Below are 13,838 nucleotides of genomic sequence, written 5' to 3'. Positions count from 1 at the left end.
GCCATTTTGCCCTTTTGGTGCGATCCGAGGTCGTTTTTTAGGTCAGCGCCGTTTTCGTATGGGTAGGGGTTCGTCTTTTGCCCCTTGGCAGTCGTCAGCAAGGTCTCAGGCTTGGGCTCATTCCTTTCGTGGTAGACTGCCTCAGCGCGATGGATCCTCCCAAGGATTTTTCTCCAATAAGGCTTCCCAATGAAGGTGTGCCGGCCCATTCCTCCGTTCCTGAGATCGGAGGTTGTGTCTCCCTGTTTCGCGAGGAATGGGTCAAGATTACTTCGGACCAGTGGGTTCTAGATGTCATAGAACACGGTTACGTATTGAATTTTGCTCGCCCGCTTCAGGATCTGTTTCTGGTGTCTCCTCGCGGGTTTCAGGCAAAGCAACAGGTCATATTCCAAAACCTGTCTCAGCTCAAGGCTCTGGGAGTGGTTGTCCTGGTGCCACCGAACGAATGTCAGACCAGCAGGTACTCCATTTATTTCATAGTCCCCAAGAAGGAGGGCTCCTTCCAGCCGATATTTGACTTAAAAAAAGGTCAACAGAACACTATGGGTCCCTCATTTTCAAATGGAGATGTTGAGGTCCATCATTGCAGCCGTCCACAAAGGCAAATGTTTGGCTTCTTTGGATTTGACGGAGGCTTACCTTCACATAGGAATCAGAGAGCATCATTGAAGGTTTCTGCGGTTCATGGTCTTGGGCGAGCATTACCAGTTTCGTGCGCTGCGGTTCGGTTTAGCGATGGCTCCCTGCGTCTTCACCAAGGTGATGGTGGTAGTGGCAGCGTGTCTGCGGCGGGAGGGGATCTTAGTTCATCCCTATCTGGATGACTGGCTCATTCGGGTGAAATCGGAAGAGCTCTGCAAGGTGACGGTGCAGTCTGTTTTGCATCGCCTCCATTTGCTCGGATGGGTTGTCAATTTCTCCAAGAGCCAATTGGTACCATCCCAGGTGTTGGAATTTCTGGGAGCATGGTTCGATACGTCTGTGGGCAAGGTTTTCCTGCCTCGGGAGAGGATGGGCAAACTGTCTCAGGTTCGTCTTCTGGCCCGTCTGTTGCCCAAGATATGGGACTGTATGCAAGTTCTTGGTTCTATGGCGTCTACTCTGGAGTTGGTTCCCTAGGTGTTTCCTCATATGAGGCCTTTTTCAGAGGGCGTTGCTTTCCCATTGGGACCCCAAGTCCAAGGAGTTCCACTTGCCCCTTCTGGATCCAGCTAGGGCCAGTCTAGAATGGTGGTTGATCCCCGATCACTTACAGCAGGGAATGGATCTAGAGGATCCACAGTGGATGATCGTGACAATGGATGCCAGCCTTTCCGGTGAGGGGGCAGTCTGTCAGTTACGATCAGCACAAGGTCAATGGACAGTGCAGGAGTCCAAGTGGTCTATAAATTGGTTGGAGACGAGGGCGGTTTGTCTAGCGTTGCGCCATTTTCTCCCGCTAATCCAGCATCGTTCGGTAAGGAGCCTGTCCGATTAATGCGACAACTATGGTTTACATAAATCATCAAGGGGGAACAAAGAGTCGGCCGGTGGCCGCAGAGGCGGACAAGTTGATGGACTGGGCGGAACGCAATCTGCTCCAGTTGGCAGCGTCACACATAGCCGGAGTGGACAACGTCCAGGCAGATTTTCTCAGTCGACTAAGGCTAGATCCCGGCGAATGGGAACTGTCTGAGGAGGCAATGCGGCTCTTGACTCGCCAGTGGGGAGTCCCCCCGGCTGGATTTGATGGCGACTCGGCTGAACTCGAAAGCGGCTCGTTTCTTCAATCGCAGAAGGGAGCGCACGGGTCTGAAGGGGTGGATGCCCTGGTCCTTCCGTGGCATCACGACGCGCTCCTCTGTGTTTCCTCCTTGGCCATTGGTGGGGAAGGTCTTAAGGCGAATGGAGTCCCACCGGGCGCCGGTTATTCTCATAGCTCCGGAGTAACCGCGGAGGCTGTGGTTCGCAGACCTGATCAACTTGGCGGTAGATGGTCCCTTGCATCTCGGTCACCTACCAAATTTACTCCGACAGAGTCCAGTATTTTTCGATCAGGCGCTCGCTTTTGTCTAGCAGCTTGGTTTATGAGAGGAGACGGTTGAGAAAGAAGGGCTATCCGGATGCAGTGATTACCATTCTACTACGCGCATGAAAGACCTCTACTTCTCTCACCTACGTTCGGGTGTGGAAGGTTTTCGATTCCTGGTGCAGTGGGTTGAAGGTGTCCCCGCGCCAGGCCACTATTGTGCACATTCTCGCGTTCTTGCAGGAAGGCTTAAAGAAAGGACTGGCGTATAGCTCGCTCCGGGTTCAGGTAGCAGCATTAGGCTGTTTCAGAGGTAAGGTTGATGGTACATCCATTGCAGGGCATCCGGATGTGACGCGTTTTTTGAAGGGAGCCAAACATTTACATCCACCGGTGCGTGCAGTGTGTCCTTTGTGGAATTTAAATTTGGTTCTCCGTGGGCTCTGCGGTCCTCCCTTTGAGCCTATCAAGCGGGCTACATTGAAAGATTTAACACTCAAGGCGGTGTTCCTCGTGGCTATCTGTTCGGCCAGACGAATATTGGAGATTCAAGCGTTGTCCTGCAGAGATCCGTTCTTGCGAATCTCGGACTCTGGGGTTTTGCTTCGGACGATGCCTTCTTTTCTGCCGAAGGTTGTATCGGCATTTCACATAATCAGTCAGTTGAGTTACCAGCTTTTCCAGATTTGGATAGGAATTCTCAGGCTCAGGATTTGAGGAGACTGGACGTCCACAGGATACTTCTGCGGTACTTGGAAGTGACTAATGCTTTTCGATTGTCAGATCATCTTTTTGTCTTATGGAGCGATCCTAAGAAAGGGTGTAAGGCTTCAAAGACTACTATTGCCTGATGGTTGAAGGGCGCTATTGCTTCGACATACATATGTCACGGGCGGCAAGTGCCAGATAGTCTTAAGGCTCATTCGCTCAGATCTCAAGCGGCATCTTGGGCAGAGAGCCAATGTGTTTCGCCGCAGTAGATTTGCAGGGCAGCTACTTGGAAATCTTTATACACATTTGCTAAGCATTACCGTTTGGATGTCCGGGCTCCAGATGTTGATTATTTATCAGCAGTGTGCTTCGAGCGGGACTCTCCGGGTCCCACCCCATTTAGGGCAGCTTGGGTACATCCCAGCAGTCTGGACTGATCCTGGTACGTACAGGGAAAGGAAAATTGGTTCTTATCTGCTAATTTCGTTCCTGTAGTACCAAGGATCAGTCCAGACACCCGCCCAGGGGTATAATGTTCAGGAGAGTCCGCTCGGTTGGTCTTGTTTGTTTTCTTTCTGCAGTTTTTAGACGAATCTGAAGATTTTCAAGCAAGCTTATCCATGGAAGCATTTCAGTTCGTACTCTTGTCCTGTACATAGTTTTCACAGGTTATTGTTCAGCTAAATTCTCTTGATCTAGTTATTGGTGGTTTAAATTTACTTCATTCTGCTTTGATATTGATTTATACTGAAGGATCGCAGGTGGCACACCGGGTTATCTGGGGGTGCCTTTCAGCTTTTCTCTGACTCCATCTGCTGGAAGGGAGGCATAACCCAGCGGTCTGGACTGATCCTTGGTACTACAGGAACGAAAATGAGCAAGTAAGAGCCAATTTTCCTTTACGTAACGAGTCCTGGAGTGTTTTATTAATGTTATTATTTCCCTTTGTAGGAACTGAGTATCCGGGAAAGTGGGAAAGCTCCTTCCTGTCTGGGTCTTCAGGATTTTGATCTGCTTCGAGTTATTGGAAGAGGCAGTTACGCTAAAGTGCTTCTGGTGCGATTAAAGAAGACAGATCGCATTTACGCGATGAAGGTTGTGAAAAAAGAATTGGTCAATGATGATGAGGTAAGGAATATTTAACTATTAGTGCATAGTTGTAACCTATGGATGTTTACCCCAATCATATAACCTTTAGAGGGACAGGAAGGGATTATGCAAGAATCTAATGACTGGGAATTTGGTGTCTAAGGGATATAATGGACACTGTTCACACTGCAGCAGGTAACCTTGAGAAGTTTTATGGATGGGGATACACTTCCCAAAGTTCACTCCACCCCTTTGATAGTTTTTCCACCATGATGTTATTTTACAAAAGTTGAGAGTAATGGTGCATATATAAATGCTGCTTGGTTTAGGTGTAGCATGTAGACCCTTAAGTCAATACCACCCAGTTGCTGCAAAAATTCATTTTATAGCTAAAAAAAAGAAAACTTTCCATTAGCTGATATTTATAAGGATATTCTATAGCAACCCGCATAGTAGTGAAGTCTGTATGTACATTGCAGGTATTTTTAAAGAGAACTTTTGTGCATAAGTTTGCTTTGAAAATCCTTAGGTAATTGGCCAGGTATGTGGGCATTACTTGTGCAGGTTAATTTGTGCTTTATTTTAGAAAATCAACTCTGCCCCCTTAAGAACATAAGAACATACCATACTGGGTCAGACCAAGGGTCCATCAAGCCCAGCATCCTGTTTCAAACCGTGGCCAATCCAGGCCATAAGAACCTGGCAAGTGCCCAGAAACTAAGTCTATTTCATGTTACTGTTGCTAGTAATAGCAGTGGCTATTTTCTAAGTCGACTCAATTAATAGCAGGTAATGGACTTCTCCTCCAAGAACTTATCCAAATCTTTTTTAAACACAGCTATACTAACTGCACTAACCACATCCTCTGGCAACCAATTCCAGAGTTTAATTGCACGTTGAGTGAAAAATAACTTTCTCCGATTAGTTTTAAATGTGCCACATGCTGGAATGCCTCTGTGTGCATAAAAGAACATGCTAAACCGGGTTATGTGCATACTTTTATGCAAGCTGAGCCAGGATCAATTTTAGAATAACCATTTACATGCATAAAATGGGATTTTATGCTGTAAATGGCTTTGAAAGTTGCCTCTATAAATGAACAGTAGAGTTTAGAAACTACGCCCCAGTTGAGCAATTAATTGAGTGAGAAAAATATACTGAACCAACTGGCTGCAGCACCACCTGTGGTTTATCAGAGGGGGAGCTTTGGAAGCAGATTAGCTATTAATACTGGCCCTCTGACTATCCACTGAGGAAGAGGAACCAGGAGGGGAGGGGTGTGCTGTAGCCCACCACTCACATTTTCTCAAGGCCTGCTTAACTGCCTAATTAGCGTGCTCATTTTAGGTTTACAGACTAGGGAGGTGTTTCAGGTCTCATTTACCCCTTGGCTTCTTATTCAGAAGTACTGCTCTTTATAGTCAAATATTTTTAATGAATTGAAAATATTCAGAAAATACAACAGACATAGTGTAGGGGAGTCTTCATACACCATATTCTTGAAAATAGAGTTCGTACATATTAACATATAGAATGAACAGAACAATAACACTCCCTGTGTGGGCATAAAAATCACTCTCTCTTTATAAGCTGGAGACTGTTCCTTCTGCATTCACATGGCCAGAGCGGTCAAGCCCATTCCACCAGGGCAAAGAGGGAAGGGATTCTGCCCCCGGTACTTCCTGATCCCAAAGAGAACAGGGGGACTCCGCCCATCCTAGACCTGAGAGCCTTGAGCAAGTTACTAAAAAAAAGAAAAGTTTAAGATTGTTTCCCTAGGCATCCTGGTTCCCCTCCTGCAAAAGGGGACTGGCTATGCTTCCTTGATTTAAAGGACGCATACACCCACATAGAGATCTTCCCAGGTCATAGGAAGTATCTCAGGTTTTTAGTGAGAAACAGTACTTCCAGTACAGAGTGGTGCCTTTGAAGACTAGTGTCAGCCCCACGTGCCTTTACAAAATGTCGGGCCATGGTGGGGGGCACACCTCCGCAGATTGGGAGTGCATGTTTTCCCTTATCTGGACGATTGGCTAGTCGAGCACATCTAAGACCGAGGTCACTCAATCCATGAGCATGACCATCCGGGTGTTGGAGTTACTGGGGTTCGTCATCAAGTACCCCAAAATCCCATCTCAGCCCATCACCTCATTTGGACTTTATCGGATCCCTGCTAGACACAGCTCAGGCAAAAGCCTTCCTACCATGATACAGGGTGGTCACCTTAGCGTCCATAGCGGAAGGGATTCAACATAGCCATCAGGTGTCAGCTCTGCACATGTTGAGGCTGTTGGGCCATATGACCACAACTGTCCATGTTACTCCCTTGGCACGTTTGCACATGTGCAGAGCCAGTGGACCTTGAGGTTGTGGTGGTGCCAGGCCATGCGCAGATTCCAGGCTCGCATCCAAGTCACTCCATCTCTCTGGGGCTCTTTGTCCTGTGGCGGGTTCTCTCAAATTTGGAGTGGGGAATATCCTTCCAAAATCCCCCCCCCATCCAAATTGTTCTTACCACGGATGCATCCACCTTGGCATGGGGAGCTCATGTAGAGGGGCTCTACACCCAGGGCCTGTGGTCTGCCCAGGAAGCAAAGTGTCAGATCAACTTCCTGGAGCTTTGGGTGATCAGGTATATGTTATGGGCTTTCGGAGATCAGCTGTCCAATAAAATTGTTCTGATACAGATAACCAAGTTGCAGTGTGGTATGTCAGTAAGCAGGGAGGCACAGGATCATATTTGGACTTGGGACATCCCACGGGATGGTTCTCAGGGCCATGTACTTTGCCCTGAGAATAGAGAACATGGTAGCAGATAGACCAAGTCGTGCCTTTAGACCCTACAAGTGGTCTTTGGACCAGCAGGTAGCAAACCGGATTTTCCACCTCTGGTGGACTTGTTTGCATCCCCCTGCAAAAGGAAGGTAGCCTAGTTCTACTCCATGTACAGGTCAGACAGAAATCCAGCTTCAGTCACCTTTGCCCGCCATTGGGGCAAGGGTCTTCTGTACGTGTATCCTCCAGTTCCTCTGGTGGTGATTACTTTCTTGAAGCTTCGAGAGGACCCGAGGATCTATGATCCTCATAGCCCCTCATTGCCAAGACAGATCTGGTTTCTGCTCCTCCGGGAGTTGTTCATCCGTAAACCGATCAGTCTGGGGACTTCCCCAGATCTGATCACACAAGATTGGAGCAGACTGCAACATCCCAACTTCCAGGCCCTGTCGCTCATGGCTTGAATGTTCAGAGGTTAATTTTGCAACCTCTTGATTTTTCTGGATGTGTCTGGTCCTGATAGCTTCCAGAAAGTCCTATGGACTGAAGTGGAGGAGGTTTTCCATGTGGTGTGAGCAGAAGGCCCTAGATCTTTTCTCCTGCGCCCCCCCCCCCCCCACACACACACACAAAAACTGCTTGACTACCTCCTACACCTGTCGGAAGCTGGCTTAAAAACGACCTCCGTTAAAGTTCATCTCAGTGCAGTTGGCGCATTCCAACAAGGTGTAGATGAAACGTCCATCTCTTTTCAGCCTATAGTTGTTCACTTCATGCTGGGCCTGCTTCATTTGAAGCCCCCCCCCTAAGGCCTCCTGCTGTGTCTTGGGACCTCAGCATAGTAGCTCAACTGATAAAAGCTCCTTTTGGATTGCTACGCACTTGTGACCTGAAGGTCATATTTTTGATGGCAGTCACTTCAGCACCGCAGGGTCAGCGAGCTCCAAGCCTTAGTGGCTTACCCACCTTACACTAAGTTTTATCATGACAGGGTGGTCTTGCATATGCACCCTAAGTTGCTGCCTAAGGTGGTGATAGATTTCGATCTTAACCAGTCAATCGTCCTACCAACATTTTTCCCCAGGCCCCATTCGCACCAAGGCGAAAGAGCCCTGCACAGTTTGGATGGCAAGAGAGCCTTAGTCTTCTATCTGGAGCGGACAGAGCAGACAGTCCACCCAACTTTTTATTTCTTTTGATAGGAATAGGTTGGGAGTTGCCGTTGCCAAACACACTATCCAGTTGGCTAGCAGATTGCATCTTCTTCTGTTATGCCCAGATGAGACTGCATCTTGGAGGTCATGTCAAGGCTCATTCTGTCAGAGCCGTTCCCTGTACGTACCAGGATCAGTCCAGACTGCTGGGTTATGCCTCCCCTCCAGCAGATGGAGTCAGAGAGAAAACTGAAAGCACCTCCCAGATATACTGGTGTGCCACCTGCTATCCTTCAGTATTTCCTCTGACTCCAGCAGATTGAGAGACATAACCTGCGGTCCTGTCTATCCTGACAAAAAATCTTTCAGGTGTCATTTACTAATTATTACTTGTTAGTTATACTGTCTAGATCAATTAGTTGGTTCTCTAACTAGTTAAACTAAAACTCTTTTTTTTTTTTTTTAATTTCGTTTATTCTCCCTTTTTCTGGTTCAGCGCAGCGTGTTATTCACTGCAGCATAGAGGCAGGCTGTGAGAGCATTGCTCTCATTCTTTTTCCCGGTGTTGTGTCCCTTTTGGTCCGGGGGAAAGACTACCGGTGGTCCGGTCACCCTCCCCCATCTATCTCTGCTTTATGCCAGGTATTTTAACCTGAAGAGGGCCTTGTTTATTTGTAAAAAAAAAAAAAAAAAAAAAAAGTTAATTAAATTTAGAATTAAAGATTAAGGACCCGTAAGCCCTGTTGGAAACAGGCTGCAGTCCGTTGTAGCCCTAGCCTGCCGCGCTGACCGGGGACTCCGGAGGGGGTGAGGTTTCTTCACCCAGCGAATTTGCCAGTCGCAGCGACAGCTTTTTTGGCGCGAATTTACTGCTCCCAGACCCAGCTACTTACTTTGGGCGCCCTTTTCTGCAGCTTCAGGATGCCCCGATCTTCGGCCTGCACGGCCTGTGGCAAGGCGGGGGCGCGACTCTCCAGGGAGGGTCTCTGCTCCCACTGCATTCCCGGGGGCGAGGGACCCTCCCGGGGGCCGAGCGCAGCCCGCAGCACGGCTTCTCGTCCTTCCTCGGAGCGATTAGGCAGGCTGGCAGCCGCGCGGTCCTTAGCCCCGCCTCCCACTGTTAGGGAGCCGGCGGCCATTTTGAACACGCGGCAGCCTGCTGATTCGGCATCGGAGGAGGAGGATTTTTCTTTTAACTCTCCTCCTGCCCTAAGCCCGTGCCGTGAGTCGGATTTGGAGGCTCCTCGAGCCCTTCCCCCTCGGGACCAGCCCGCGGGGGGGCTCCAACAAAAGGAAAGTGCCTTTTTCTTCCAAATTTGTTTTGTTAATGCATCAGGCGTTTTTAGACGCGGAGGCAGGCTGGGAGCCGGAGGAACCCCCTCCCCCTACGGTCCCCAGAGTTTCCCCTGAGCAAGGACGGTCTGGGTCTCAGGACAAAGTGGGGGGTTCGGATGCTGCTAGAATTTATTCCCTAGGGGGAAAGGGAGGTCCGGGAGCACCGGATTTTACCCAGGGGTCTCCGGATGGCACAGGGACAGAGGTCTCTGACGCTCAGGGAGCGCTCAAAGGCGATGACCCCCAGATTCTGCGCCTCTTTGGCAAAGATGAACTTAACTTTTTAATCCTTCATGTTTTGAAGGAGTTAGAAATCCCAGCGCAGCAGCAGGACGCTAACACTTCCACAGGGGACATAGCTATGGCAGGTCTAAGGGCCCCCCCGCTGACTTTTCCTTTACATGCCAAGGTCTTACAGATCGTGTCCAAAGAATGGGAGGTGCCGGAGGCATCCCTGCGCGTAAGCAGGGCAATGAATAAGTTGTATCCCCTGCCAGCGGATTCTTTGGATATTTTTAAGGTCCCTTCCGTGGATTCGGCAGTGACTGCTGTGGTTAAGCATGCTACCATTCCTGTCACGGGAGGAGTAGCCTTGAAGGATCTCCAAGACCGAAAGTTAGAGGTTCTGTTAAAGCGCATTTTTGAGATAGCAGCCTTAGGGGTCCGAGCAGCGGCATGTAGCAGTATGGTTCAGCGCGCTACTCTCCGCTGGGTTCAACAATTGCTTGCCACATGGGGAGCTTCCACCAGCCGAGGCTGAGCAGGCCAACTGTGTGGAAGCAGCGGTTGTTTACACGGCGGATGCCTTGTATGATTTGTTGAGAACCTCGGCCCGCAGCATGTCATCGGCGGTCGCTGCTCGGCGTTTGCTGTGGCTTAGGCGTTGGTCGGCGGATGCCTCGTCAAAATCGCGCCTCGCCTCCTTTCCCTTCAAGGGAAAATTATTGTTTGGTGAGGAGCTGGATCCGCTCATCAAAGACTTGGGGGACAACAAGGTGTACAAGTTACCGGAGGACAAGCCCCGTTCCTTTCATTCTTTTGGAAATGTACGGTCCCGATTTCGGGGCCAACGCTGGTTTCGCATGGGAAGGGGGGCCCCTTTCCCGCAGAAACAGCAGGTCCCCAGGTCTCAGCCTTGGTCTCCTTCCTTTCGAGGCAGACGTCCACAGCGTCGGGGATCCTCGCAGAACTTACCCGCTGGAAAGCCTTCGCAATGAAGGCGCGCAGGCCCATTCCTCCCTTCCCCGCATCGGAGGTCGGTTGTCCCTGTTTTGGGAGGAATGGGTCAAGGTCACATCGGATCAGTGGGTCCTCGACGTCGTTCGCTATGGCTACGAGTTGGAGTTTGCTCGTCCCCTCCGGGATCTTTTTATGGTCTCCCCCTGCGGGTCTCAGGAAAAGAGGCAGATTATCGCCCACACGGTACACAGGTTACGGGCTCTGGGAGCAATATTGCCTGTTCCTCCGGAGGAGACCAGAACAGGCAGGTATTCCATTTACTTCGTGGTCCCAAAGAAGGAAGGTACGTTTCGCCCAATTTTGGATTTGAAAAGAGTGAACGTGGCCTTGCGCGTTCCCCAATTTCGTATGGAGACGCTCAGATCTGTTATTGCGGCCGTCCACAAGGGAGAATTTTTGGCTTCTTTGGATCTAGCCGAGGCGTATCTTCATATCGGGATCAGGGAACGTCACCAGAGGTACCTAAGATTCACAGTATTGGGGGAGCACTTCCAGTTTTTGCGCCCTTCCGTTTGGGCTAGCAACAGCCCCGAGGGTATTCACCAGGGTTCTCATAGTAGTCGCAGCTTATCTGCGATGCCACGGAATTCTGGTGCATCCCTATTTGGACGATTAGCTAATCCGGGCGAAGTCGCAGGAGGCGTGCAAGCGGGCAGTCCAGTCGGTGGTGCAGCAACTTCAATCGCTAGGTTGGGTGGTCCACTTTGCGAAGAGCCAGTTGGTCCCGAGTCAACAGTTGGAATTTTTGGGGGCGCGTTTCGATACCTTGGAAGGCAAGGTATTCCTCACTCAGCGGAGACTAGAGAACCTGATGTTTCAGGTGCAGGCCTTACTAGATCTCCCGTTCCCACGGCCTGGAATTATTTACAAGTCATTGGTCATATGGTGTCTACTGTGGAGATGGTGCCGTGGGCATTTGCTCATATACGTCCTTTACAGCGCGCTCTCCTCTCCCGTTGGGGCCAGAAATCAGGAGATTACGGCACCCAATTGCCGCTGCTGGAGCCGGCTCGTTCCAGCTTAGCTTGGTGGTTAATCCCAGACAATTTATTGCCAGGGCGGTACGTCTCGCCTTGTGCCAACTTCTCCCGTTGGTACAAGGGCGGGCAGTGCGAGTTCTGTCAGACAACGCATCCACAGTAGCGTATATAAATCGCCAAGGCGGCACGAGAAGTCGGCCGGTAGCGGACGAAGCGTCGTTGTTAATGTCCTGGGCGGAACGTCATCTCTCCCGCATAGCGGCCACCCACAGAGCAGGTGTCGACAACCTACAAGCAGATTCTCTAAGTCGTCAATACTTGGATCCCGGAGGGTGGGAGCTCTCGGCCGAGGCAATGAGTCTCATCACCCGGCGATGGGGAATGCCGCGTCTGGACCTGATGGCGACTCGGCAAAATGCACAGGCAGCGCGTTTCTTCAGGCGAGAACACGGTTCGGAGGGGGTAGATGCCCTGGTGCTTCCATGGCCTCGTCACATCCTCCTCTATGTGTTTCCCCCGTGGCCTCTAATAGGCAAAGGGTTAAGACGCATAGAATCCCATCGCGGGCCAGTGATTCTTTTGGCCCCGGAGTGGCCAAGAAGACCGTGGTTCGCGGATCTAGTCAACCTGGCGCGGGACGGACCCTTAAGGTTGGGTCATCTTCAGGGCCTGCTTCGCCAGGGACCCGTATTTTTCGAGCGGGCGGACCGCTTCTGTCTGGCGGCTGGCTTATGAAAGGAAGCAGTTGAGGAGGAAAGGATATTCAGAGCCTGTCATTTCCACCCTCCTGCGGGCGAGAAGGCCCTCCACCACGCTAGCCTACGCCAGAGTGTGGAAAGTGTTTGACGCCTGGTGCGCGGCAGCTAAAGTTCCGCCGCGCCGGGCCTCGGTAGGGAATATCCTTACGTTCCTGCAGGCGGGCTTGAAAAAGGGTTTGGCGTACAGTTCTCTGAGGGTTCAGGTAGCGGCCCTGGGGTGTTTGAGGGGTAAGGTAGACGGATTCTCTCTCGCGGTAGCTCGATTTTTGTGTGGCGTTCGGAACTTGCGTCCCCCATTTAGACCCCCTTGTCCTTCTTGGAATTTGAATTTGGTGCTCACAGGTCTCAACTCGGCCCCTCTCACGCTCAAGACCGTGTTCCTAGTGGCCATTGCGTCAGCCCGTCGGATGTCGGAGCTTCAGGCACTTTCTTGTAGGGAACCGTTCTTGCGTATTTCGGATGCCGGCGTGTCTCTGCGTACAGTTCCTTCGTTCTTGCCGAAGGTGGTATCGGCTTTTCATGTTCATCAGACGGTGGAATTGCCTTCCTTCTCGGCGTCGGACCTAAAGTCTTCGCACGGTTCCGATTTGAAGCGTCTAGATGTGCGGCGAGTGATCATGCGATATTTGGAGGTCACTAATGCATTCAGACGGTCGGATCCTTTGTTTGTCCTATGGCAGGGGCCCAAGAAGGGCCTACAGGCATCAAAAGCAACTATTGCTCGTTGGTTGAAAAGTTCGATCGCATCCACGTACATTGGCTGTGGTAAGTCTGTTCCTGAGGGGCTTGAGGCACACTCACTGCGTTCTCAAGCAACTTCCTGGGCAGAAAGTCGTTGAGTTTCTAGCCAGGAGATTTGCAGAGCAGCCACGTGGAAGTCGTTGCATACCTTCGCTCGTCATTATCGGATTGATGTTAGGGGAGCATCAGCTGATTCTTTTGGCAGCAGTGTCATTCGAGCGGGACTCTCTGGGTCCCACCCCAATTATGGCGGCTTGGGTACATCCCAGCAGTCTGGACTGATCCTGGTACGTACAGGGAAAGGAAAATTATGTTTCTTACCTGATAATTTTCGTTCCTGTAGTACCAAGGATCAGTCCAGACGCCCACCCGATGTTGAGTGTCAGGAGAGTCCGCTCCAATAACCAGTTTCTATACATAGCTTTTCGATATTTCAACAAGGTAGGTACCTATCCCTTGTTCTTTGCTTTTCGAGGGTGGTGCCTTTTTGAAGTTACGTTGATGTTTGCCAGGTTTTTGGCAGGGGAGAGTTTTACTACTTGATCTAGACAGTTGCCATGTTTTTCATTAGTGGCTAAGTTGGCGGAGGATTTGGTTTTGCCTATCTTCTGCTTTGTTATACTTTATACTGAAGGATAGCAGGTGGCACACCAGTATATCTGGGAGGTGCTTTCAGTTTTCTCTCTGACTCCATCTGCTGGAGGGGAGGCATAACCCAGCAGTCTGGACTGATCCTTGGTACTACAGGAACGAAAATTATCAGGTAAGAAACATAATTTTCCTTTACAACATCGGTGGCCCACTTGTGAGCAGTTCCCATGGAGGAGATCTGCAAGGCTGCAACGTGGAGTTCTCTCCACACATTCGCATCTCACCACTGTCTGGATAGGGATAGCTGACATGATAGTAGGTTCGGCCAGTCTGTTCGCTGGAATCTCTTTGAAGTGTAGAACCCAACTCTTCCTGCCTAGGGCCCATTGTTTGGGTTCAGGCTGTCTCCCCCTCTGTTACCAGCAGCACTGTGGTTGTTGTCTGGCACTTGGTT

General features: G+C 50.4%; 1 protein-coding gene across 1 annotated transcript in view; it reads left to right on the top strand.

Moving 5' to 3' along the window:
- PRKCI (protein kinase C iota) overlaps positions 1 to 13,838 on the top strand; it is a 128,807-nt gene that overhangs the window by 53,704 nt on the left and 61,265 nt on the right. Inside the window, exon 9 of the mRNA XM_029615014.1 lies at positions 3,674 to 3,850. Within this exon, the coding sequence (XP_029470874.1) occupies positions 3,674 to 3,850 (177 nt within the window). The remainder of the gene's footprint in view (positions 1 to 3,673; positions 3,851 to 13,838) is intronic.

Source organism: Rhinatrema bivittatum, chromosome 9, assembly GCF_901001135.1.
Source record: "Rhinatrema bivittatum chromosome 9, aRhiBiv1.1, whole genome shotgun sequence".
Classification (NCBI taxonomy): domain Eukaryota; kingdom Metazoa; phylum Chordata; class Amphibia; order Gymnophiona; family Rhinatrematidae; genus Rhinatrema; species Rhinatrema bivittatum.
Note: the sequence above shows the minus strand (reverse complement) of the source record. Positions and strands in the feature narration are given on the sequence as shown.